Here is a 25491-nt window from a genome sequence, read left to right as displayed (position 1 = left end):
AATCCAGAGGAGCATAATAATACATAATCTTAGTACATTATCTATCCAGATCATTTTGCCTCTTTGGTCCTTTCTCGTAGACTTGCCAGTTAAAAATCACACCACTGGCTTACCATAGTATTGGCTAAGAGCACTTGGATGCTCACGACCAAAGCTTAAGTCTGTGGTCTTCAGAAAAGCTTTGTCTGTATTTGAACCAAGGTTTTTAATTACTGTCCTGCTAAGTAAACCCAGTTTATACATTTTAAATTACCTGGTACTTCATGGAGTCATTTAGTCATAATTTCATTTACATTTTCAGCATTTACCAGACGCTTTTATCCAAAGCGACTTACAGTTGAGACAGTGTACAATCCAAGCAATTGTGCGTAGCAAACTGTGTGTGGGGCTTGAATCAGCAGCCTATCGATTACAAGTCCTGTCCCTTAGATCACTGAGCTAACACAGCCCACTTGTAATGTAACAAGTTCCTATTGCCTATGTAATAAAAACTACTTAACACTAGTGATTCAAGTCATGTTTCTTTCTTTTTACTTCTTTTAACAGTTTTCAGCCAAAAGAAATTCAAATTCTATCAAAATGCTGAAACTCACAAGGATAAATGTAGGTTATATGCCAGCATTTCAAACATAATACTAAAATATAATATTATAAATAAGCCCTGCAATTAATTGGTGCCATATCCAGGATATTCCTGACTGGTATTTGTTGGTGAAACTGGACCTGTCAGATCCTGATCAGGATGAATGTTTGATGATCAATTAAAAAAAGAGAGAGTTAAAAAATAATCACATATATCACCAGATCAGAAAGATGAAATAATAGTAAAAAAAAAAAAAAAAGGATTCTGCTTTGTTCATGTTTCCAGGGGTGCTATTAAATGTGGAAAGGACTGTACTTAGATTATACAAAGAAGACTGTACTTTGTAGCATTTAACCATTTGCATAATACAACCCCTGGCAAAAATTATGGAATCACCACTCTTGGAAGATGTTCTTTCAATTGTTTAATTTTGTAGAAAAAAAAAAAAATCACAGACATGCCACAAAACTATCATTTCTCAAACTGTCAACCCTCTGGCATTAAGAAACAATAAAAAAAGAAACAAATATAATAGTTGTGGTCAGTCACAATTGCTTTTTTTTTAGATCAAGTAGAGGAAAAAAATATGGAATCACTCAAATCTGAGGAAAAAATTATGGAATCATTAGAAAACACTGCACCATTATTACTTTGTTGCACCACCTCTGGCTTTTATAATGGTTTAAACTCTCTGAGGCATGGAGTTAACTAATGACAAACAGTATTCTTCATCAATCTGCCTTCAACTGTCTCTTGCTGTTGCCAGATCAGCTTTGCAGGTTGGAACCTTGTCATTGACCATTTTCTTCAATTTCCACCAGAGATTTTCAAATGGATTGAGATCCGGACTATTTGCAGGCCATGCCATTGACATTATATGTTTTCTTGAAGGAAAGTTTTCACGTCCTTTGCCCTATGGCAAGATGCATTATCATCTTGAAAAATGAAGTCATCATCACCAAACATCCTTTCAACTGATGGAATAAGAAAAGCGTCCAAAATTTCAATGTGGACTTTGGCATTTATTGAAGACCATCTCCCCTGTGCCTTTACCCGACATGCAGGCCCATATCATCAACAACTGTGGAAATTAACATGTTTTCTTTAGGCAGTTATCTTCATAAATTTCATTGGACAGACACCAAACAAAAGTTCCAGCATCATCACCTTGCCCAATGCAGATTCGCGATTCATCACTGAAGATCACTTTTCACCCACAGTCCACGATTGCTTTTCTTTAGCCTACTTTAACCTTGTTCTTTTCTTTTTAGGTGTTAATGATGGCTTTTGTTTGGCTTTTCTGTATGTAAATCCCATTTCTTTTAGGTGATTTCTTACAGTTCAGTCACAGACATTGACTCCACTTTCCGGCCACTTGTTTCTCATTTGTTTTGTTGTGCATTTTCTGTTTTCAAGACATATTGCTTTAAGTTTTCTATCTTGATGCTTTGATGTCTTACTTGGTCTACCAGTATGCTTCCCTTTTACAACCTTCCCATTTTGTTTGTACTTGGTCCAGATTTTAAACACAGCTTACTGGGAACAACCAACATCTTTTGCGACATTCAACAATGATTTATCTTCTTGAAGGAGTTTTATAATCCTCTCATTTGTTTCAACTGACATATCTTGTGTTGGAACCATGATTCATGACAATCTGCTTTGTGCAACAGCTCTCCGAGGTGTAAGCACTCTTTTTAAACTGAAGAATAATTAGCAAATCTAATCTGCTGCAGATGTTTTGTTTTTAAACTGCAAATTACAGAGTGATTCCATAATTTTTTCCTCAGATTTGAGTGATTCCATATTTTTTTCCTCTACTTGATCTAAAAAAAGCAATTGTGACTGACCACAACTATTATATTTGTTTCTTTTTTTTATTGTTTCTTAATGCCAGAAGGTTGACATTTTGAAAAATGATAGTTTTGTGGCATGTCTGTGATTTTTTTTTCTTTCTACAAAATTAAACAATTGACAGAACATCTTCCAAGAGTGGTGATTCCATAATTTTTGCCAGGGGTTGTAATAATAATAATCTGCTTAAGAATGGAACTTATCACCTCACTGGAATGTATGGGGTTACCAAACCTACAACCGCTCATCTTTGTTTCGTTTTTTTTAACAGAAACCGTTTTCCGCCTGTTCAATTACAGACTGTAAGCTTGTTAAGCCCCTTCTAAAAGCTCCCCTAGTTTTCTTATAATCAGCTCATGTAGTTTTGCCCATTTCTATATACTTACGCTGCAGGAAGTTCTCCAGACCATCGACAAACTCTTTGTACTGCTTCTCGTCCGAGCGGTTTACTTTGATTTCCAAAAACTCGGGCCTGATCATCACACCTGTAGACAAAGCAGTGAGAGAATTGTACATAATTCACCATACTCCGCTTCATCATATCTAACAGCATACAAAGAATCCAAATTTAATTCAGATAATAGACCAATAATATTTGCTGTATGCTCACGAGCCATTTTATTGTGTTTACCTATCTTGTACAAACATTAGCATTGGCAAGCAATTGGCAAGTTTATGAGCTACAGCTACCATATAGTGGGTATACAATTACTGTCCATCTGTTACACTGTAAGCTTTGTCACCTCCCTTCACCCCAGCAATTAATGAAAAAGAACAGCCACATGACCCCCACTGTTCAGAGATCATTTGGGTAATGGACCATTCTCAGCACTGCAATAAAACTATAATGCCAGTAAATAATGTTTCTACTTGCTGACCTTTTATCCAAAGCCACATACAAGTGTGACAGAATATAATGCAAGCAGTTGAGGGCTAAGGGCCTTGCTCAGGAGCCCAACAGGGGAAAATGGACGCTCGTGGGCTTTAACTGGTGGGGCAGCGACCTTCTGATCACTTGTCCAGTACATTAACTAAGCTACCACATATTGTTTTTGCAAATTATGTGTACTGCCTTTTAAAATGCTGATGGCCCTTCCATATCCATATTCCCCATCAGCACACTTTTGCTCTGATCAAAACTTCTAAGAGTAGGCTACCCCAGGCATGGCTGGTAGAAATCTGTAATGGGGGAGTCAAATGGCATTAATAAACAACTACAAAAGCATTACATTAGAATAAGACCTCAGATTTATCCCACTTTGTGTTAACTGAAATATAAAATATAAAATCTATATTCTGAAAGTAATCCAAGTGCATTAGGAATAGAATTTAAAATGCGAGAAAGCAAGAAGAATGTCATTAGCGACTACTAAGTGCTTCAAGCATTCAATCACTATTGGTTTTAGATAAAAAGAATGCCAAATGACTGCTGTCTAATGGCACACATGAAAAAAGTAAAATAACAGGAGTGGAGTCCAGCTGTTTTTCCAAACGAATATGCACACGTACAAGATTCAGAGTTACAGTTTATTATGCATAGAAAAAGAAACCTATTAAACATTGGAAAAAAATAAAAAAAGACAATAGATTTCTTTTCTGTCTACATCCCTTCTCGGTCAGAGAAGCGCAGCAAGATTGAAATTGAATATGACAACACTGGGTGAAAAAGGAAAATGAATGATAATAAAACAAGACATGGGTGAAGTCACCAGACACCTCTTTGGACTGATTAGGGGCATATTCTTAAAAAAAAATTTAACCCTCAGGGGGCAACATGCTATATGCGCTTTGTTTTTTTTTACCATTCTTGCTAAAGTCTTAACTAGACAGTAGAAGAAGGAAAGGTGCTGCCTTTCTTCCCTTAAGCATGGCCAGTGTGTTTGTTGCTCCCTGACTGGACGGGAAGAACAGCCAACCACTCGCATCTGGTCTTCATAATGGTAGGATAGTTCATTAAACCACTGCACCACCAACCTACTCAAATTCGTAATAGGTTTAAATATAATGGCTTAAATGTAATCATTAAATTTAATAACTTCTGGGATCATTCAAAAACCTTTTGTCTTTTAAAATATCTGAGCCTCCTACCACAAGGTAAGTGCTCCAGAAATGTTATTATTATTGATGCATTTTACTTGTTGTAGATGTGAGTGTTTAAAAATACAATAAAGATGGAAATGATCACTTAATGGATCTTAACAGGTTCTCCTCCACACGCATTAGACTAGAACCAAGTCATGGAGAACAGATGCATGCTTTCTATCTACAATTTGTGGAAGAGGACCCAGAGACCTTAGTAAGAGGTAAACACCTCCAGTTATGTTAATTTAACCATACTGTCGTCTGCACACCTGGCTGATATGGCATCCCTTTAACATTTCAAGTGTTTTAATAACGTATAAAAATGATGGTAAAGACGTTACCTGGGTTTGCCACTCGATCCCTGTACTTGGGAATGTGATCATCCAGTGTTTGAAGCATCACCCACATGGTGAGGGAAAACATCCCGGCAAGAAAGCCATAGAAAGCAACGTAGAAGAGAAAGATCAGTGCTGAAAAGACAGAGATAAACAAAGCATTAGTTTTTGAAAGTACAGTTTGGCCTTTTTCTAGGTCTATTGTAATTATAAAAGCTGGTAAATAACTAGTTGAATCAGATCTTTGAGCAGGAAATGTCCAAATTCTTATGGCATTTAGCCCTTCAGGAATGAAGATGGTGACTTCTGGTTTACAGTAAGTGTATAAATGCTTACACACATGTATCCTGACATATTGGTTGTATATTTTAGGTAATCATGCAGGGTTGCTAATGGATTTTTGAGTTTGTTTTAATTGTGAATGCCAGGTCATGCAAGATCATGTTGATGCCAGTTGCCTGGCGAATATTACTGCAATTTTCAGAGTAGGCAGACAATTGAGATACGATTGGAATATTAAATAGTTTCAAATACATTTAACAATATGAAAATTAAGTATTTAAGGGTGATCCGGTGGCGCATCAGTGTAATACGCTGGTCCAACCAGCGGAGAGTAAAAGCTTCAGTCTTAGTGTAAGTGTTGCTACAGATCTGGCCGAGAACAAAACAGGTTGGCTGTGTCCAAAGGGAGGGTTTCTCCTCATTGCTGGTGCAACAGCAACTACTGCTGTCTGGTCAAGGTGTTAGCACGAGTAGTGGAGGCTCTCATGGGGCACAGTGTGGCGGTTTGTATGCGGTTCAGTTCTCTGTGAGAGGGGGCGAGGTGACGAATGTTAGCCTGCATTCACATGATGCATGGCAAAACTGTGCCATGGTTTTCTATGGAGACACGGTGCCACTTAATTTGCCCCTGAGCTCCCTTGAAGCATCAAGCACCGTGCAGATTTACCACTTTGAGGCACGGTTTTTACCGCTTGCTACTGCAAGCAAACTTCAATCTAAATAAGCTTGAACCAGTTTGCTGCTGACCTTTTCAAAGCACCACCATGAGAAGAATTGTTTGAGAGACATAGTTAAAAGTGAAACATATAGAGTAGGAGGAGTTAACTGATTTTTATTGTTTGACAAAACCCTGAACTGTTGTATTCCACTTTAAACTTAAACCATGGCATTGCAAGAAAAATACGACATGGTGACTACTGTAAACTGTAATTACTGTCAATATCGTCAATATTGTGGTTTGTTTTCAAGCTTGCCGCTCAGCTGCACAGACCGAAGGAAAGGCGTGTACGCCACTGTCACCAGTCCATGCACTAAACAAAGCGCAAACCACTTAACATGTGAAAGCAGCCTTATAGACTCGGCCCCTTCTGTCAGGACGGGGGTGGTGCAAGGGCCGGAAGAATTACGATATATTTAGTACATTATATTCAGTGTTCAATCATTTTTGAAAGTATTTTGCCCAACTCTTATAATCACCACCATCATGTTAAGTGTATGTGAAAAATGGCTGCATCACATCAACATAAGAAAACTACACATCTAAAGTCTATTTTTGTACCATATGCTACAGCTGTTCCACATGTTATTCTTTTTCATGTTATGGATTTACTGGGAGGGAGATTACCAGCACAAATAGCCAGTCAGTCACCCCCTCTTTTCAGATTGCAGCTCATTTATTATCAATGGCCGGCTGATTGTGGGTGAATCAAGGCAGGTTGTGCCCTATTTTGTATATAAATGCTTAGATGCCAAGAAGCAAGCCTGTTACTTCATCCCTGTACAACCTAATGCCTATTTAAAAAAAATCATCATTATAAATACGGGTGCTCCAAAACTTGTGGTTTAAGCAGTCTGGCCACACTTCACCCCCTAAACTGCTTTCACCCTACAGTCACACTAGTCCTGAAGAGTTAATGTTGGAGCGTTTGGGTGGCGTAGTGGTCTAACAAGCTAGCTAACCACTGCAAAATGTTTGAGCCAACGAGATCAAAATCTCAGGACTGCTACTGACCTGGCAGAGCCATTACTGAGGGAGGGAAAGTTGGATAAGGCTTCTCCTCACGCTGTTATGATATGCGATCTCAGAGGTCTGGGAACCACTACAAGCATGGTAAGGTTGGTGCGGGGTTGCGAGCCACATGGAGCGTAGTGTGACTGTACATGGTACGGCTTTATGCAGGGACTAGGGGAAGTCTAAGGGGGTGCATATGCAACTCTACTTGGGCAGAACGGAGGTGGTGCAAGCCGCAGTGGAAGTACAATTAGGAATGACTACACTGTGTGGGGAAAAAGTTGATGGTAGGATATGAGACCATTTTTAAAAGTAGTGAAGGTTTATTGTGTAGAGTCTATGGTGTTACATTTAGTAATTTGGGAGGCCATAAAAGCACTTGCTACATCATCCAAGACTAGTATCGTTTAAACAATATGTATGAGGTATGATATAAATCTGTCAACAAGTTCCAGATTTGCAGCTCTTGCCATGACCCTACCCCAAAACCAGACTGCGAAAATGAACAATTTATAACATTGTCAGGAATTTGTGCATGTTTATCCCCAAGTCTGGATGAGTCTGTATACTTCACATATGTCAGGTATAAATATGTGTGATAGCTTAATGTCTGGAGGTGATGTGGTTAAAAATTGGAATGCCATTTTTTTGATATTAGGGTTTTATGAACTGTTGAATTCCTGAAAATAAAGCCCCTACTATCTGGCTACTAGGGAACTAGGTTGGTTGCTTAATCTTATGTTGGAATTTCACATTTTAAAGCTCTAATTTGGCCTCTCAGATGGAGAATGGTAAAAACACACGCTGGAACCAGAGCTGGGATCTCGAATACATCATATCGAATCTCAGCTCTGCCTGCCGGCTAGGCTGAGCGGCCACATGAACAACGATTGGCCTGTTGATCAGATATGGGCGGGACTAAGCCGGATGGGGTCTCTCTCTCATGACTGGTGCAATTATGACCTCTGCTGGCTGATTGACGGCACCTGCACAGAGAAGAGAGTGCTCTCAGGGTGTGTCTCTCCATACACGCCGAGATGCACTGTGTATGGAGGTGATGTCAAAATGTAGGTGATGAGATGCATACGGCATGTTGCCCACGTTCTCCTTAATCAGAGCAGGGATCGGCATTGGTGGAGAGGAAGCATGACGCAATCGGGCAGTTGGACGCGCTAAAAGGGAGAAAAAGGGGAGAAAATGCATAAAAATAAAAAATAAAATAAAAAAAGCTCTAATTTGAAGAGCCTGTTATAGTTGATAAGCTATTTTTAAAATAAGTCAAGTTACAATGTTGTATTTTTTGTTTTTCTGCATCCCAAACATAAATCTGTTTATCAGTTACGGTACTGAGATTCTGAGTACGATTCAAAAACAACATTGGTAACAGTCGGACCATCTGACACCCAGACATCACACAGTTCACTCTCTTACCGTCATACACACTCACTCTCACGCACTCACACAAACACACTCTCACTCTCTCTCTCGCTCTGTCTGACCCTGGTATTCAGTGTTTGTGATTGCTTAGTTTAGGTGTTTGAGGAATGAGGGGGAAATCCCCAAAGACTGATTTTGGTAACACTAGCCTAAGCTAACTGTATGAAAAGCTAATCTGACTGCTCATAACCAAACAATATAAAAAATAATGATCAATATTCTTGAATCTGCAAGGTTTACACCAATTAAATGAAACACAAGTCTCACCAAAGTGCTGTCAGTTATGTGATTTACGACACCGCTGCCCAAACCCAATTACATCCCGTTTGCTCATTTAGCAAAGCCATTTAATAACCAGATGTTAGCAAAGAGCAAAAATGACTAGATCTGAGCGATGAAAAATAGCCTTGTGGGTGAAAAGAAAGGCTGGGGTTACATATGGCTGCATTTCTTCTCTGCTGATATCTGAGGTAGACTGCTGCTACTATAAATAGCATGTGAGGGAGGACAGTTTTATAAAGGCGCAGCAACAGCCTGGAAAAATTAGACCCACACACAGTGGACTGCTTCCTGCCAGAAGAACCATCTCAGATGACTGCATCAGCACCGTGGGACTGGGAATACAAATGAACAAGCATCATTATTATGTTCCTCATTCAGCAGGGGTTAGTTTGTCTCTGGGTGCTCAGATATAGAATTTCATTCATAGTGGTTAGAGGTGGCAAAAGTGAAAGGAGCAATAATCCTCTAATTACACACCCATCAGCCATAACATTAAAACCACCTCCTTGTTTCTACACTCACTGTCCATTTTATCAGCTCCACTTACCATATAGAAGCACTTTGTAGTTCTACAATTACTGACTGTAGTCCATCTGTTTCTCTGCATGCTTTGTTAGCCCCCTTTCATAGGGTGGTGGATCATTCTCAGCACTGCAGTGACACTGACATGGTGGTGGTGTGTTAGCGTGTGTTGTGCTGGTATGAAGTATGGAGTTTTTAAACACCTCAATGTCACTGCTGGACTGACAATAGTCCACCAACCAAATATATCCAGCCAACAGCGCCCTGTGAGCAGCGTCCTGTGACCACTGATGATGGTCTAGAAGATGACCAACTCAAACAGCAGCAATAGATGAGCGAACGTCTCTGACTTTACATCTACAAGGTGGACCAACTAGGAAGGAGTGTCTAATAGAGTGGACAGTATTTAAAAACTCCAGCAGCGCTGCTGTGTCTGATCCACTCATACCTGCACAACACACACTAACACACAACCACCATTCGTCACTGAAGGCTGAGAATGATCCACCACCTAAATAATACCTGCTCTGTAGTGGTCCTGTGGGGGTCCTGACCATTAAAGTACAGGGTAAAAGCAGGTTAAAAAAGCATGCAGAGAAACAGATGGACTAGTGTCAGTAATTGTAGAACTACAAAGTGCTTCTATATGGTAAGTAGAGTCGATAAAATGGACAGTGAGAGTAGAAACAAGGAGGTGGTTTTAATGTAATGGCTGATCAGTGTTTAAAACACTCAAATTAAAGCTAGAGTATGACTGAAGTGTTTTATGCTGTATGCGTATGACTTAAGGTGAAGCATTTCTCTCTCTCTTTGTTACATAATTTAGGTTTTAAAACAGAGATTTCTTTTGTTAAACTAAAAATATGTAAACCTTAAATGTGATGTTAAATTATAGGCATAAACACACTACTGAAAGGAATTTATTAAACAATGGCTGCCAAATCATTTAGTGTGAGCACAAACCAAAGCTATGAATTTAACCCAGTTTCTGAAATCATAAAATTGACTTTCCAACCCAAACCACCCCAACCGGAAATTAAGAGCAGATTTTGGTTTATTAACAATGAAAAGGCAGCTGGTTTAGCTTTTAAACAATAGACTGGATTTTAAATGTAGTGAGAAGGAACAGATCGCTCCATTTGTATTGTAGTTAAACGTTTCTGTTTAATTAATGCTAATGCTCTCGGTTAAACTTATTAACACAAGGTTTTGGAATGGAGATGCAGATTTGACATGTAATTTATTAGCAGAGAGAGAGAAAAACCTCAAAACCACTTCCTTAACAGTGTTCAAAACAGAAAATAAGTACACCATTTAAATCTGCACCATTTAGCACTTATCCAAAGCGACTTTCAACTGCTTCAGTATTTGTATTCAAATTGTCATAATTGTAAGTCAAGTGTCTTGCTCAGGGGCCCAACAGTGGCAACTTGGCAGTGGTGGGGCTTTAAAATAAAGCATTCTTATTACTAGTCCAGTATCGTAACCACTGAGCTTCTGTACTATGTATTTATTACAGTATAATCTGCATTTTAAAAGTGACTCAGTCTGGATTTTGTTAGATTTTAAAACAGGGTATAAAAAAAGCCAGTACTGGAATTTTTCTGGCAGCGGCAGAGGTTTGCTCTCTGGCACTGGCTCAAACGACAAATTCAGCAGATCACTGGGCTGCATATTTATTTGGCACAATTTGTATGCCGAATGCAATTTGTGGCAACCCTTTGATTTATCCAGGTTTGCGAGTGACACTAAGGGAGCCCTGATTGAACTGATGTTTCTCCTCATTGGCTGGGTTTATGTAATGCTACATGCCTTCTCTATTCATGTGTCCAGTCTGGGATTTGAATCCCTGTAACTCGGGCTCTGCTGTCACCAAAAACATCACATGCCGTACTTCTCTCATGATGTCATGGTTCTACTGTAAAGCAAAACACAACAGTTCAGGGTTTTTGTGAAACTATAAGACGCAGTTCTTCTCCACCATTTCTGTGCTTCGTTTCTGACTACGCAATATACATGATATGTCTCATGACGGTGATTTGAAATTTCAATTAAACCAAGCATCAAATTCAGGTGGTGCTCAAGATAGTGCAGCACAATGGGACAGCCTGCACGAGACCGGTTCTGCCGTGTATCATGTGAAGTCTTTATCTTACTAATGTTGGTTAACAGTTATCTCGTGAACAACAGTAAGATAAACACAGTGAGCAGAACCAGTTCAGCATTCCTAGTAAAGATTAAATAGAGTTGGAAACCAACAGTTTTTTTATACAAGAGCTAACTAAACATGTTAATAAAAAAGATGTGAAGACGTGATAGCAAATATCCAAATTGAATTACTCTACACGTCAGAATCCATATTAACAGCTTAACCTTTGATTTTAATGCGTACATCATTTAATGCGAATGTAAATTGTAACCAATGAAATCCATCGAATTTTGCCATCTAACTGAATAATTAATAAGAAAATCATTAAGAATAATTAAGACAAACTGAGACAAAAATGTAGAAATATTAGCACCAGGATCCAAAAGTAGAAATATTAACGCCAGGATCCAAAATTCTTACAGTTTATAGTATTAATAGTATTTTTTTTATTATTACAGAGCCACTAGAAAACATCTATAATGCCAAAAGAAGTAGTACTTTCTTTCTGGTGCTGTACAAAAGTGCAATTTATTAGCATTTAAACTGGTTTCACTGCTTAAACTAAATAATAACTCATTGCACAACTTCAGAAACGGTTGCCGCCATCAATAATAAATAAGATAGTCATTAACATTGGCATACAACTGCAAGCAGTTAAAGGTTATAGATCTTGCCCAGGATCCCAAACAGCAACAACTTGGCGGTGATGGGTCTTAAACCAACGACCTTCTGATCTAACCACTGTGCCATCACTAAGCTATAAAGACAACATAGGTTTAAGAAGAGACTAAGAACAGACACAACACTCTTGTATTTCAGCTTTGGAAGCTGGGAGCGGGACCTGATCTCTGATCTGATCTTAATTGTCTTTATCTTACCATCAGCTGAATTGTTTGCATATAAAAGCATTTTAAAGCAGGACTTATTATAAGCTGTTTTCCAGAAAAGCAGAACATGAATTTTATATTATCCATACAAAAGCATCAAGAGCATTTAAGGACCCTGTCGAACACAAAAGGAATCATTATTCACACACCATACACTGGTTCATTACTCTAATTACTAATTTAATTGGCTCTTAGAGGAAAGCAAACAAGGTAAAACAAATAAGGGGGAAAATACAGGTAAAGACTGTAATTATATTAAGATACACTACATGGTAAAACACCACAACCTTTATGATCTAGGCAGACTGATAAAACAACCCAGGTTTGGTCAATGGCAAGGAAAAACATCCCGACACAAATGCATAGTGCCACATGTACATTTATGGTTTGGTGTGGGCACCTTAGCACCAGTAAAAAAGGGGTTATAATGCTGAAGCACACAATAATAATAAAGTTGCACCAAATTACCAAAAGTATGTGGACACCAGGAGTTTAATGGACATCCTGTTCCAAACCATAGTCTTTAATATGCATTATAATTACCCACTTTCTCCATTGCAACTGAAACAGGCCAACTGTTTTGGCAAGGTTATCTGTGGGAATTTGTGCCCATTTAGTCAAAATGGTATTTTCATTGTCAGTCACTGCTGTTGGACAGGAAGGTCTGGCTCGCAATCAGTGTTCCAATACATCCCAAAGGTATACAATGGAGATGAGTGGAGTTCTACCACACCAGCCTCGTCAAACCACGTCTTAAATGACCTCACTGGGTGGCACATGCTGCAAACAGAAAGGGTCCTGGACAGTGGTAGATTAGTGGTTAAGGTAACAGACAAGTGATCAGAAGGTATAGGGGTACCAATTCATTAAAACTGTCCTATTTGGAGAGTGTTGCATTGCTACTGTTGCTCTCAGCTTGCACAGCAGGGGGTTTGGGTACTAGAATCTGTAAAGCTTTTTTAAAACAATGTCTATCGTAACAAAACACTATACAAAAACATTTAATTTGATACCAAATTTGTTAAACTGGATGTGACATGGGTGTCCACATTCCTTTGTTCATGTAGTACATTAAAAGCAATAAAGACAGCTCTGTTCTGATTTGGGTTGCCAAATTAATTATTGATCTCTGCCACTTGGTAGAAACCAAAACAATCATAAAAATAAAAGAAAAATTCCTTATTTAGTTGCCAGGCTGGCCCACTAACTTATAAAAACATCACTTAGCATGAATTCTTGTGCCACTTGGCTGTGTGCAGAACCATCAACAGGCTGGAATATGGGGCAAATTAGCTACAATAATAAGCCAATATTTTCGGTAAGCCAATTACTTTTTATGACAGTATCTGTGGCTTGAACACACATGCAAATGTCCATGGCAAAAACAAAACACTACGTTTAAATTTTTAATGGTTTTAGTTGGAACCCGTTCACGTCAGTCCTGTAAATTTCCAATACCATTCGTGAAGCCGCTACTGCCCATTTAGAAGCTCTCCATTATAAGCCCTTTAAGAAGCATAATAAGTGAGTCAGTGCAGTGAAAGCAGATCTAGTGTGCACACAATTGCTGAAAATCAAGAGAGAGAGAGAGAGAGAGAGAGATAAAACCCCAAACACAAGCCAATCACCACACATAATGTGGTCAAAAAGTTTCCATTAAGTTGGAAATAGATTTAATAACCATAATACTGTGATTTCAGGCTCTTTAGTGGCTGCAGTGTTTTACTCCTAGATATCTGGCCTTAAGTCCACTCAGCAATTTTGGGATACATTGAAATGATCAGCCTTATTGAACCACAATTATGCTGTTTGTTTATCAAAAAAGAAGTTGTTAACTGTCCACTAAACAAGGGAGCGGGCAGTAAAAGTGCAGAACTGATGGGTATAAGTGCACTAGACATTGTAAATACAAGTAGCAAAGAAAGCTCGACAAAAATTATTGTAACAAATCACAAGCTATTTAATGGGTTTATAATGGTGTGTGTGTGTGTGTGTGTGGGGGGGGGGGGGGGGGGGGGTGTGAAATACATAAAAACAAACTACAAAAAGCCATTTTACTCAGTGTGTGCAAAAACACATGCTGGTGTTTATTAAGAAACACTATAAACTGATCATAACAGAGCATGTGAAACCACCGCACCACTCTCAAAAAAGCGGTTTGTTTCTTTTGGTAAGCCGCCTATCCAACTCGCTGCAGCCCGTGTTTCTCTCATCAGGTTTGCACGGGGCTGAGCAGCGTGTCTGGCACATGTTTTGTTTGTTACAAAGTCGCTGGTTTAAATGTTGGCGCAGCGTGCATTATTAAAAATATCCGATGGGGTTTTTCCAAATAGAGCCCAGGAAATGTTTTGCTTATTTAAACTCTGGTTGTATTTACATACACTAACAAGAATAAAAGAACCATCACTTTAAAGTATTGTTCATTCTGTTTTGTTTTCCAAGTTATTAAAATTAAGCCTAGTATGTGATATTAAATGTTTAAAATCTAAAAATTTAAGCCTTTTCAAAGTCACTTAGGTCTTTATGATGCTCAGTTAACTCAAGTTAACTGGTTAATTCATCATGTGTACTATATATGAGCAACTACCATCAGCCCAACATTTAATATATTCCTGACTGTGACGAACACAATAATTGGCGCCCAGGTGGTGCAGCGGGATATTCCGCTAGCACACCAGCACAGAGTTCTGAGTTCTCCGGTCGGCTGGGCGCCATCTAGCGGGCATAATTGGCAGTGCCTGCAGCAGATACTAATTGGCCACCGTATCTGCAGGGTGGGGGCCGGACTATGTGTGGGTGGGTTGGCACTTCGTACGCTGTGTGAAGACCCTGATTGGCGGAAGTAATGCCTGTGCAGAGTGCAGGGGCGAGAAGAGGAGGGCTGTACACGTGTGCTCTCCTCGGGTGCAATCTGGTATCTCTCAGCAGCGGAAGACAAAACTGAGTGAGCTAAATCGAGAGGAAAATTGGGAGAAAATGCGTGATAAAAATAAATAAATAAATAAACAAACAATTATTACGTCATGATCATTGCCCTCGACATTTATGGGTTGCGGTCCCGCTGTTTTAGCTCGTCAGTCTATATGTTCAGTTTGCCATTGCAATCCAAAACAATAGGGTCAGTATTAGAGAAACAGTTTTACACCAAAAGGGACAGTGGTACCCTAGTGGGTACAGCTTTTGGCTACTGTAAGTCATGAATCAATCAGTCAGAAGGTTGTGGATTTAAATCCCCGCTCTGCCAAACAATAAGACATTCTCACTTCCAGTATATCACTTCACCCCAAAAGTGTTGGATGGGAAATATTTAAATATATGGGAAAGGCTTTACCTAGACTGTCGCAAGCACTTAATGCTTTAAAACTTTTTAAAATCATGCCACTCTAGATCTGTGTAAATCCTGCGTACTATTTAAGCGCTTTACTTTCAGAAAAACCATTAACATTGATTGCCAGATTTGGTTATTCATTTGAAACCTCCAAACTTTAATCCAATTTTTGAAGCATGTTCCCATCACATCAAGCTCACCATTTCCAGTCTGTACACCACTTTGATCTGTCCCAGTCCACTGGGAGTGAAAAGTGGTCAGGGCCAAAATTCAGGCCAAAGAGAAAGCAAGATCTGGCCATTAACTCAACAAGCCTTTCATTCCTTCAATACTCATCACTCTCAGCCTCTCCCTGGTGAGTGTTCAGAGTTAAAAGCTCTACAGCCATGACAGTTTTTCCATTACTCTGTCACGACTGACCCACACTGAGAACTGTGCTACAGTTGCAGCAGGAACGTGATGTAGGAAAGAGCATGACGGAATGAGTTATGCAGACACGTCTTGGCTCGATGGCGGCACGGTGGCGTAAGTGGTAGACTGGGTGCCAAACAGCACCATGAATCCTGAGATTGTCTGTAAAGAGTTTCGTACATTCTTCTTCATGTCCACATGGGTCATCTTGCAAAACATGCAAAAGGTAGATTGGCAAATTTAAATTGTCCCTAGTTGTGCATAAGTAAACGTATTGAGTATCACCCTGCAATGTTTGATGTCAGACCTGCTATGACCCTAACCAGAATTAAGGAATTAGTTAAGCAATAGAACATGAGAGGGAGTGTGTTATCGCGAATAACATCATGGCTGTGATTTGGTCGCAGGCACGAGCCAAAGGCGATTGAGGTAGATCATCAAAGCCGTGATGTTATTTGCGATAACACACGATCTCAAGTGTTCTATTGCTTTTATACAACAGTTTTTACAAAATAAAGAAAGAAAATAAATCAAAGAAGCCCTGAATTTCATATTAAATATGCTTTAATATTGACAATACCTTCCGCCAAAAAGTAGTTCCACAACGAATGAGTTGCTGCTATGCAACTGTAAAAATTCCCTACCCTGCCTTAACACAGTAGGCTAAAAAAGGCTTATAGTTTAACACTACAAAGCAGACATCCCAAGTTGTAAAAACTCATTTCAGGGAGGTAAGAAAAACAAAAAGAAGAAGGCCAGAACCTCCGAAGGGAAAAAAAAAGCGTTACAAATACATTAATGTTCCCTACATAGTGCACTACATCGTGTATCAGATCACGGATTTATGTTTCCTACATAGTGCACTAGATTGTGTATCAGATCACGGATTTATGTTTCCTACATAGTGCACTAGATTGTGTATCAGATCACGGATTTATGTTTCCTACATAGTGCACTAGATTGTGTATCAGATCACAGATTTATGTTTCCTACATAGTGCACTAGATTGGTTATCAGAGCACGGATTTATGTTTCCTACATAGTGCACTAGATTGTGTATCAGATCACGGATTTATGTTTCCTACATAGTGCACTAGATTGTGTATCAGATCACGGATTTATGTTTCCTACATAGTGCGCTAGATTGTGTATCAGATCACGGATTTATGTTTCCTACATAGTGCACTAGATTGGTTATCAGATCACGGATTTATGTTTCCTACATAGTGCACTAGATTGTGTATCAGATCACGGATTTATGTTTCCTACATAGTGCACTAGATTGGTTATCAGATCACGGATTTATGTTTCCTACATAGTGCACTAGATTGTGTATCAGATCATGGATTTATGTTCCCTACATAGTGCACTAGATTGTGTATCAGATCATGGATTTATGTTCCCTACATAGTGCACTAGACAGTATATTAGACAATTGATTTATGTTCCCTACACAGTGCGCTAGATTGTATATCAGATAACTGATTTAAAACGCGATCTGGAAAAAGGCTGTGGCTGCGTGTGCGTTTGTGTGCATGAAGCTTGTCGTTACTGGCAACGCGTCAGCGGAGTAATACAGTTGTGGTGTGAAAAGGCCGTGCTGTTATCACGAATATCAGCACGGTTAGAACGCTTCTTAACCAATCAGATTGTAAGGTCGGAACTAACTGTTGTATAATATTAATTAACACGAGGCGTGTCTTAATTTATCCATAGTCATTACTATAAATCAGTCAAAATGCTGCAGCAGAAGCATAAGAAGAATGCCTTTATTTGTCATATATACATATACAGACGTACAGTGCTCTCTTCACGTATCCCAGCTTGTCTGGAAGCTGGGGTTAGAGCGCAGGGTCAGCCATCGAATGGAACTTCTGGAGCAGAGAGGGTTAAGGGCCTTGCTCAGGGGCCCAACAGTGGCTGGGATTCATACTCTCAAGCTTTTAGTTGATAGCCCAAAGCTCTACCCACTAGGCTCCCACAGTTACCACACGGTTGGGTATGTAATAGCAGAAAATGCTGGAGAAAAGCAGACCGATAATGTAACTGCGTTCATAATTAAGCCAGTGGAGAACTCAACCCATTTTCAAAACACAAACATTAAATATATGTATTCTGTTCCAGAGGCATTATTTTTTTTGAAGACACCCTTATAGTTTAAAAACAATGTGCACATGTACTTTACCCTTAGGAGCAGCTCTTTTCCCTACAGCACTCAAAAAAGGGTTTGCAGCTGTATACTTTTTTCTATTTCTGAAATTCTGCTGATTGTTGTATCTTTTGGTCTGCATATTGGCCATCAGATGTTTTGCATTTTAAGTAAAAATTTAAACCCTGACACATTCGAGTGGTACAGCGGCCTATTAAGCTAGCCCACCACCACTGAGATCCGGATTCAAATCTCAGAACAGCTATCGGCCGTCTGGAAGTCTACACATACATGTCTGGGGAAGGTGAGGATGGGGAACGGCCTAAACCCTGTGATGGATTGACACCCCGTCCATGGTATTCCTGCCTTGCAAAGCAGATCAGACATGGTCTGATTAAAACTTCCCTCCCGTCTTAATTTAGTTTATAGCTGCACATCAGTACGGTTTGGCTAACAGCAGTCAGTCACAAGGAAAATGTATTTACATTTCTCTAAATATCTTGACTTTTTCTTCATAGATTGAGAACTGAGATGTCATAACTTTGCTTAACAGAAAAAGAAAAGGCTAGTCAAGCTAAATTTAAATTCATTTGCTTCCCAATGACTTTACCAGAGGCACTTGCCAGTCGGAGGAGTTACAAACAGGATCAACATGTCAAAACAGTCTGAAAAAATGTGCAGCAAATCAAGAGTGATAGCAGATGGAAAGATAGATGAGTAATAGAAGAGAAAGTTAAAGCTGAACTTAAACCTCTTATTTATCTGTAATCTCTAGTTTAACAATAAGACATTGTCAAAGAAATGACATATTTATTTAAGCTGAGTATAGATTAAATAAAACACCCCACATCTCTGCAATTGTACTGTTGCGCCCCTGAATGGTGCAGCAGTCTACTACGCCTGAGCAGTCCTCTGTACGTGCTCAGGCTCTTATATGAATCTTATATGAATCCACGACTGGCCAGCAAAAAGATGCAGTTTGACAGATTCTGTAAACATCTCAGTCCTTACTGAGAATAACCTGGACAGGGCACCAACCCATGGCAGGGCTTCAAATGCACCCCCTGCCCCCAACGCCACCCCTGACATTCGAATCCGGATCTCAGTACAGGTTACTAAGAAGCAGAGGAGGTCTACTTTTACCACTAAATACTGGCTTGGTGGCTGCCAGTTTTTCTCATAGCTGAATTGATGCTGTTTTACAGTCATTTTATAGTGATGAGCCAAAGCAATAGGACCACCCGCCTAGGATGCTGTCAAAACAGCTCTGACCTGTCGAGACATGGACTCCACAAGACATCTGAAGGACAGCATGTCCTTCAACTTCTGTATGTTGCAAAATGAATCTGGATGTCCACATAATCTTGGACAAAACAAGATTTATCAGAGCAATTGTCTTCCTTGCATTGGAACACCTACCAAGTAGATGTAAGTTTCAAAGCCTGCTTGTCCATTGTAGAAGCCTGACTTAAGCTGACTTGTACTTATTTACTAACATCTTGTTCCATCCTTTTCCATTTCCAAAAAAAACCAAAACACTTTGGTTCTAACAGGTTGAGAAATGAAATGTTCACTTTGGAAGCACTTCTGTAAGTCGCTCTGGATAAGAGCGTCTGCTAAATGCTGAAAATGTAAATGTAGAAACTTTCAATAGTAAAAGGGGTTAGCATGAGCACTTTGATGGTCCTGCGATGATGCAGCCCCATACACAAAAGGGTTTGATGCACTGTGTTTTAACACATTCACCTCATCACCAGTATTAAAAAAATCTGCAAACTGAGCCACAGTAGCTCCTCTGTTGGTCCGTTCCAGACTCCACTGCCTTCATATCCTCTGGTATCAATAAGTCTTGGCTGCCCAACAACCATTCATGGCTGTCCCTTTTCAGACTACTGTATCTGGGTACACATAAGCACCATTTGTTGTTTCGAAGATACTTTAACCCAGGCCAAAATTATTTAGCCTTACCAAATTTACCCAGGTCTTTATGATGTCCCTTTTGGCATTCATCATATGTACTAGGAGTAATTGTTATCAACCCAACATTTATTATATTCCTGACTGTGACAAACAATTATTGCGTCATAGTCATTGCCCTCCACACTTATGGGGGTTTGGTTCATCAGTTTACTGCTGTAGTTTGCCATTGCAAACATAAGCAATATTCAGTCAGAAACAGTTACACACCAAAAGGGACAGTGGTAGCCTAGTGGGTACAGTTTTGGGCTCCTGTAGATCTTGAATCAATCAATTGGAAGATTATGGGTTTAAATGCCAGCTCTGCATTTCATTGTACTGTACACATGTTTATATGTATTTATATTATATATTTATAATATATGTGTCGAAGGTGTCGAAGGTCGATCCAGCACAACACTACTATCTCCTTCAAAAGAATTGGAATACACTCTACTGGAAGTGGAGTATGACCTGAATCATGTGGACATGTGACCAAGAGCTTGTTGGACCTGTCCAGACCTTCTGCGTTATACTCCATCACAGAACAAAAAGAAGATTTAAAAGCTCTGACAACAAAGATTTGCAGGGTGGGTGAGTGTACAAATCAATATCACTAGCTAAATTAAACCAGGCATGATTTAACCAGAAGAGCAGAAATAATTATTCAGAACAAAAATCAATAAATATGTTTCCAATTAATTACCATAACAACATTAAACTGGGCTGCCTAGAATTCCCAGTCATTTCCGGCAGTTTATTTTATGAAATGGAAAAAGAGAGAGAAGCTTTTAAACACCAGAAAGCAACAAAAAAGCAAGGCTTTAACAGACTGTAAAGCAAGTCAGTGCTACAGAAACAGCCAGAGAGAAGATGGCAGCAGAGCAGAGAAGCTGCAAGAGCATCAGAATGAGAGATGTTAAGCATCTGAAGACATCTGTGCACATCTGTCCTCTCCAATGCGAAAATAATGGGTGGACTGTAGCACATATTCATTCATTCATTCATTCATTTAAAAAAGGAACAGAAACAAGCCATCACTCAAAGTATGCTGCATCATTGCATTATCTTAAGCATTAATAATACTAATTCATAACCTTTCACTTGATCTATCCTGATCTGTTTATACACAATAAGTTTATTGACCATTCAAGGACAAATTAATAAGATGTTTATCTATTTGCCTAAGACTGTAAAGAAATTCCAGTCCAAAGTTGTTGTAATGTAAATTAACTACACACTGATCCAACAGACGTGAGGTGAGAACGAACACTGGGCAGGTTGCTAATCTGTTGCAAGGCAACATAACTTTAAAGTAATTAGTCCACCCGCTCCATAGTTTCGTGAGGTAGAAGAAAACCAGAGCACCCCGAGGAAACACATGCAGCCACAGCATGCAAAACTCAAACAGTGACCAAAGGTAAGGTCCAAACCTGAGTGCCGGGCAAAAACAAAACCAGCTGTGCCATCTTGCTGCCCTTAATGTCTAATACTAAAACCTAAATATTGCTTTTATTTTCTGTCAAGGCTGTCATGTTGTTTTAAATCCAATGTATTGGAATCTTATTACCATATACAGGCAAAGGTAGGTGGACACATGACCATGAGCTAACTGGCGCCTCCATTGCAAAAAAATGAGCAATGATAAAAAGCTTTCCATCAGCTATAGCAACCTTTACGCTTCTGGAAAGCTTTCTTCAGGATGAGTGCACCTTTGTAAATTCTTAATCATTCAGTCAAAAGAGAACATGTCACAGGAAAGGGCTTGAGTCACAATTAATGATTTAAATGATCCCAAATGTGTTCAGTGAAGTTGAGGTCAGGCCTCTGTGCAGGACACATGCTTGACAGATAGATAATAGTATATATTAGGGATGTAACAATACACTCTACCCACGATGCGATGCGATTCACGATACTGGGTTCACGAAATGATTTTTTCAACAAAATTAAATTAGACAAATGATGAGTTTCCTTTTATTATTTTTCTTTAAAAAAATAAAATAAAATACTGTATTTGTGCTTATCTTTTATTTATCTAAATAATGAATGTCCTTTTATTTCTGAGGTAGGTACAAACTATGCAAAACAACGCTGCACATTTCCCCTTTTGTGTAAATTAATATTTATTAAATAAATAAATGAACAATACAAATAAAGAAAGTACCCTCACATAAATACATTTGGCTGGAAAATTCCAAACCTGGCAACCCTGTAGTGCCGTTAACCAGGCGAGGTGAATAGTGCCAGTGCCCTCTGCTATTTAAAGTGAACATCGATTCATTATACATGTAAACCGATTTGAATCGTTACACGTGAATCATTTTTGGTGCATCGTTACATCCCTAGTATACAGTATATAGATAATAACATATGAAGTTGAGTGCTGCTTCTCTCAAAATTACAATATGTCATTAAAAGATTTCATACACAAAACAGATATATAATAAATTACGTTAAACACTTTACCAGCTGTGCCATCTTGCTGTCCTTAATGTCTAATACTAAAACCTAAATATTGCTTTTATTTTCAGATTAGGGCTGCCATGTTGTTTCAAATCCAATGTACTGGAATCTTATTACAATATACAGGCAAAAGTATGTGGACACATGACCATGTATATATACTATATTTGCAATACTGGAGACATGGTGGTACAGCAAGTAGTGTGGGTACCATAAAACATTGAAATCCTGGAACCTAGGTTACTACTTCAGTCTATAAGGAGTGTAGTATGTTGTGCATGCATCAGCGTAGGTGATTCTACATTCCCAAAACATGCAGACTGTAAAAGGGGTGCACTAATGTATCCCTAGTTGTGGATAATTAATTAATCATCACCAGATAATCACCAGAATCCTTTGAGCGAGAAAAGGCAAATACTAAAGCTGAATAAATGAATGACTTGCTGGTAATTTCTGGCAAAATCAACTACTCCTACCGTGCAATAGTCTAAGAATTGAATCATGATCTAGTTTTCCACAGAATTAAGATTATATTACAGCCCAACACTATCCCTATCTAGTCCTACAGTTTATGGGTATTCATGACTCTGATTCATTTTGCTGATTAGGCCTTTAAAAAAACAGGCGAAGCAACTCCCATTCGGTGATGGACCTCCCTGCATTAGCAGCATGGAGGAAATCAGTTTGACCTTGAAAGCAAAGAAGGGAGGAAGCAAAGCGAGGGATGAGGGAGGAGGGAGAGAATCAGGAAACTGAGGCACAGCATCAAGGAAAAACCCATCCTGAGCAAAAGGCAGAAAAGTAGGGGTGCTGCGGCGCTGCAAAGACGTGCCATGTACATTACTGCTGTGCATTTTATTTCACGAAAGCTGATGTACTAATGTAAACAGCCAAGTGATACTTCCTTTATAGCTGGTAACCAGGCAACTAGGATGGAATGATTTAAGAAACTAACCCCCAACCCCCATCATGTAGGATTGTATTCTGCAACACCACAGATGCACTGCAGCTTACATTTAATGGAAAGGAAGACACAAATCAAAGAGTCTCATGACATCCTGGCGTGTGAGTGTGACCTCGGTGCAAACACTGCTCAAAATCATCTGATCCAAATTTTGATGGAATTTTCCTCTGAGGCTTATTTGCATAATTATGCATGCATCGTGTGACGTCACGCCGGCGCGCGCCACTACTGCAGGATCCGTTCCACTTACCACCATGTCAGTCAGCATTTTCGACGTTTCTTTTTTTTTTCATATTGGCTCATTATGCCCTCTATTACCAAAAACCTGACACTGAGACCGTGTCGGCGTTGAAGAAAAACCAAACATAGATTTAATCAAGACTCGTGTAGAAGTGCTTGGACCGCCATACAACCGCAAGCGTTTGCTTTCGTGAAGGTGCGTTCATTAAGCACACCAGTATACAATCAGTCAATTACGAAGTGAATTTGTATAACAATAAGGCAGTTCATTGAACTAATTGATTTATATTTTGCTTAATTAGCAGTTTAATTAGGCAGTCACTAATAGAAGAACATTATGGTTGTGCTTAATCATTCCAAGACGTATGTTTTTATAATGTGTTAACGTTTAAGTGTTCGTTGCAACACGTAATTCCAACGCCGGGTGGTAATTGAACGCTGCGCTTTACCCAACACATACGGGTGCATTACACAGTAGCTGTGGCATTTAATCAGACAGACCAATGACTCAACAAACGTCTATTAAAAATGAAATTAAACCAAATAAACTCACTAAATAATTATAAATAATCCACATTAACGAGCTCTTCATCTTACCCCAGCTACTCGCAGTGCGCCCCATGAACTCTCCAGTCCGCGGGTTGTAGAGAAAATTTTTCCAGCCTGACTCCTTTGCTTCGGGTTTCTCCTCCTTGTTAGCCATGGTTATTTAAAAACTAGCTCTTTTATTTACACAATAGAGAAATAAAAAAACGAAATAGGTTATAAAATGGTCGGAGCAGGGATGTCCGTGTGAGAGAGACAGGGAGAAATGAATAAGCTTGTGTCGGTGAGGTGCTTCTCTCTCTCACCGCAAGCGCTGCACTAGGAGTCAAGCGAGTAGCGTCGGAAGCCGCGCATGCGCACTGGAACAAATTCCGAGGCAGACCTCTGCATCCGAGTGAAAGCATCAAACATCAGTCTGATCTAACACAGCCATGTGTGCTTTAAAGTCTGATGCAATACAGCTTGTTGTTGAATACAGCTATAAGATTACTCGTCCCTTATTAAAAACTAAGACTAAAATGACACTAGGTATACACCTGATTACTTCTAGTATTAAGTTTAAGGTTCCTAAACAATATGAGATGTGCAGCTGAAATCCAATGTATGCAAACACATGCATGGCATGGTGAATTTGGTGAATTTATTAAATAAATAAAATAAAAAATCAGCTACAATTTTATAGGCTGTAGTGAAATATTTACTTTATTCTTATATTTATGTTTCTGAACGTTTAATTAATTATGTTTACTCTTGTCATATGAATAAAGGCATAATAGTAAAAGGCTTAATTCAAAAATGTTGGGACAGTATGTAAGATGCTCCCACTTTGCCAATATCCAATTTACTGTAGGCTTTCAAAAATATTCTGGGTCAAAACGTACGGACTACAGCTGAAATTATACAATTTGTGGTTTGGAAAGTTGTATAATATAATTTAACTTATAATAATACATTTTATTTATATAGCGCTTTTCAAGATACTCAAAGACGCTTTACATAAGACAAATAATCAAAACAAATACGTACATACACCATACAAATCATAGTACAAAATCAAAATAGTACATCAACATCAAGAATAATTAAGATAAAAACAAAGAGAGCAGCATAAGACAGTTCATTAAAAATTAGCTAAATTATGAGAGAGAACAACAAATATAGAACAATTTCTTAAAATTAGACAGAAACAGGACAGATTCACATGCAATCAGGAAACTGAAAACTTTACAAGTTTTAGGATCTAGGACTTCACATTTCTGTCGTGATCTAAGTATAAAAACTATTAA

The 25491-nt window shown here is 38.9% G+C and overlaps 1 protein-coding gene across 1 annotated transcript in view; it reads right to left on the bottom strand.

Moving 5' to 3' along the window:
• atp1b3b (ATPase Na+/K+ transporting subunit beta 3b) overlaps window positions 1-24495 on the bottom strand; it is a 31954-nt gene extending 7459 nt beyond the window's left edge. The window contains exons 1-3 of the mRNA XM_063016330.1: window positions 24257-24495; window positions 4861-4989; window positions 2824-2922 (exon numbers count right to left, since the gene is read on the bottom strand). Of these exons, the coding sequence (XP_062872400.1) occupies window positions 2824-2922; window positions 4861-4989; window positions 24257-24362 (334 nt within the window). The 5' untranslated portion in view covers window positions 24363-24495. The remainder of the gene's footprint in view (window positions 1-2823; window positions 2923-4860; window positions 4990-24256) is intronic.
• Window positions 24496-25491: the final 996 nt, after the last annotated feature.

This window comes from Trichomycterus rosablanca, chromosome 20 (genome assembly GCF_030014385.1).
Source record: "Trichomycterus rosablanca isolate fTriRos1 chromosome 20, fTriRos1.hap1, whole genome shotgun sequence".
Taxonomy (NCBI): Eukaryota; Metazoa; Chordata; class Actinopteri; order Siluriformes; family Trichomycteridae; genus Trichomycterus; species Trichomycterus rosablanca.
Note: the sequence above shows the minus strand (reverse complement) of the source record. Positions and strands in the feature narration are given on the sequence as shown.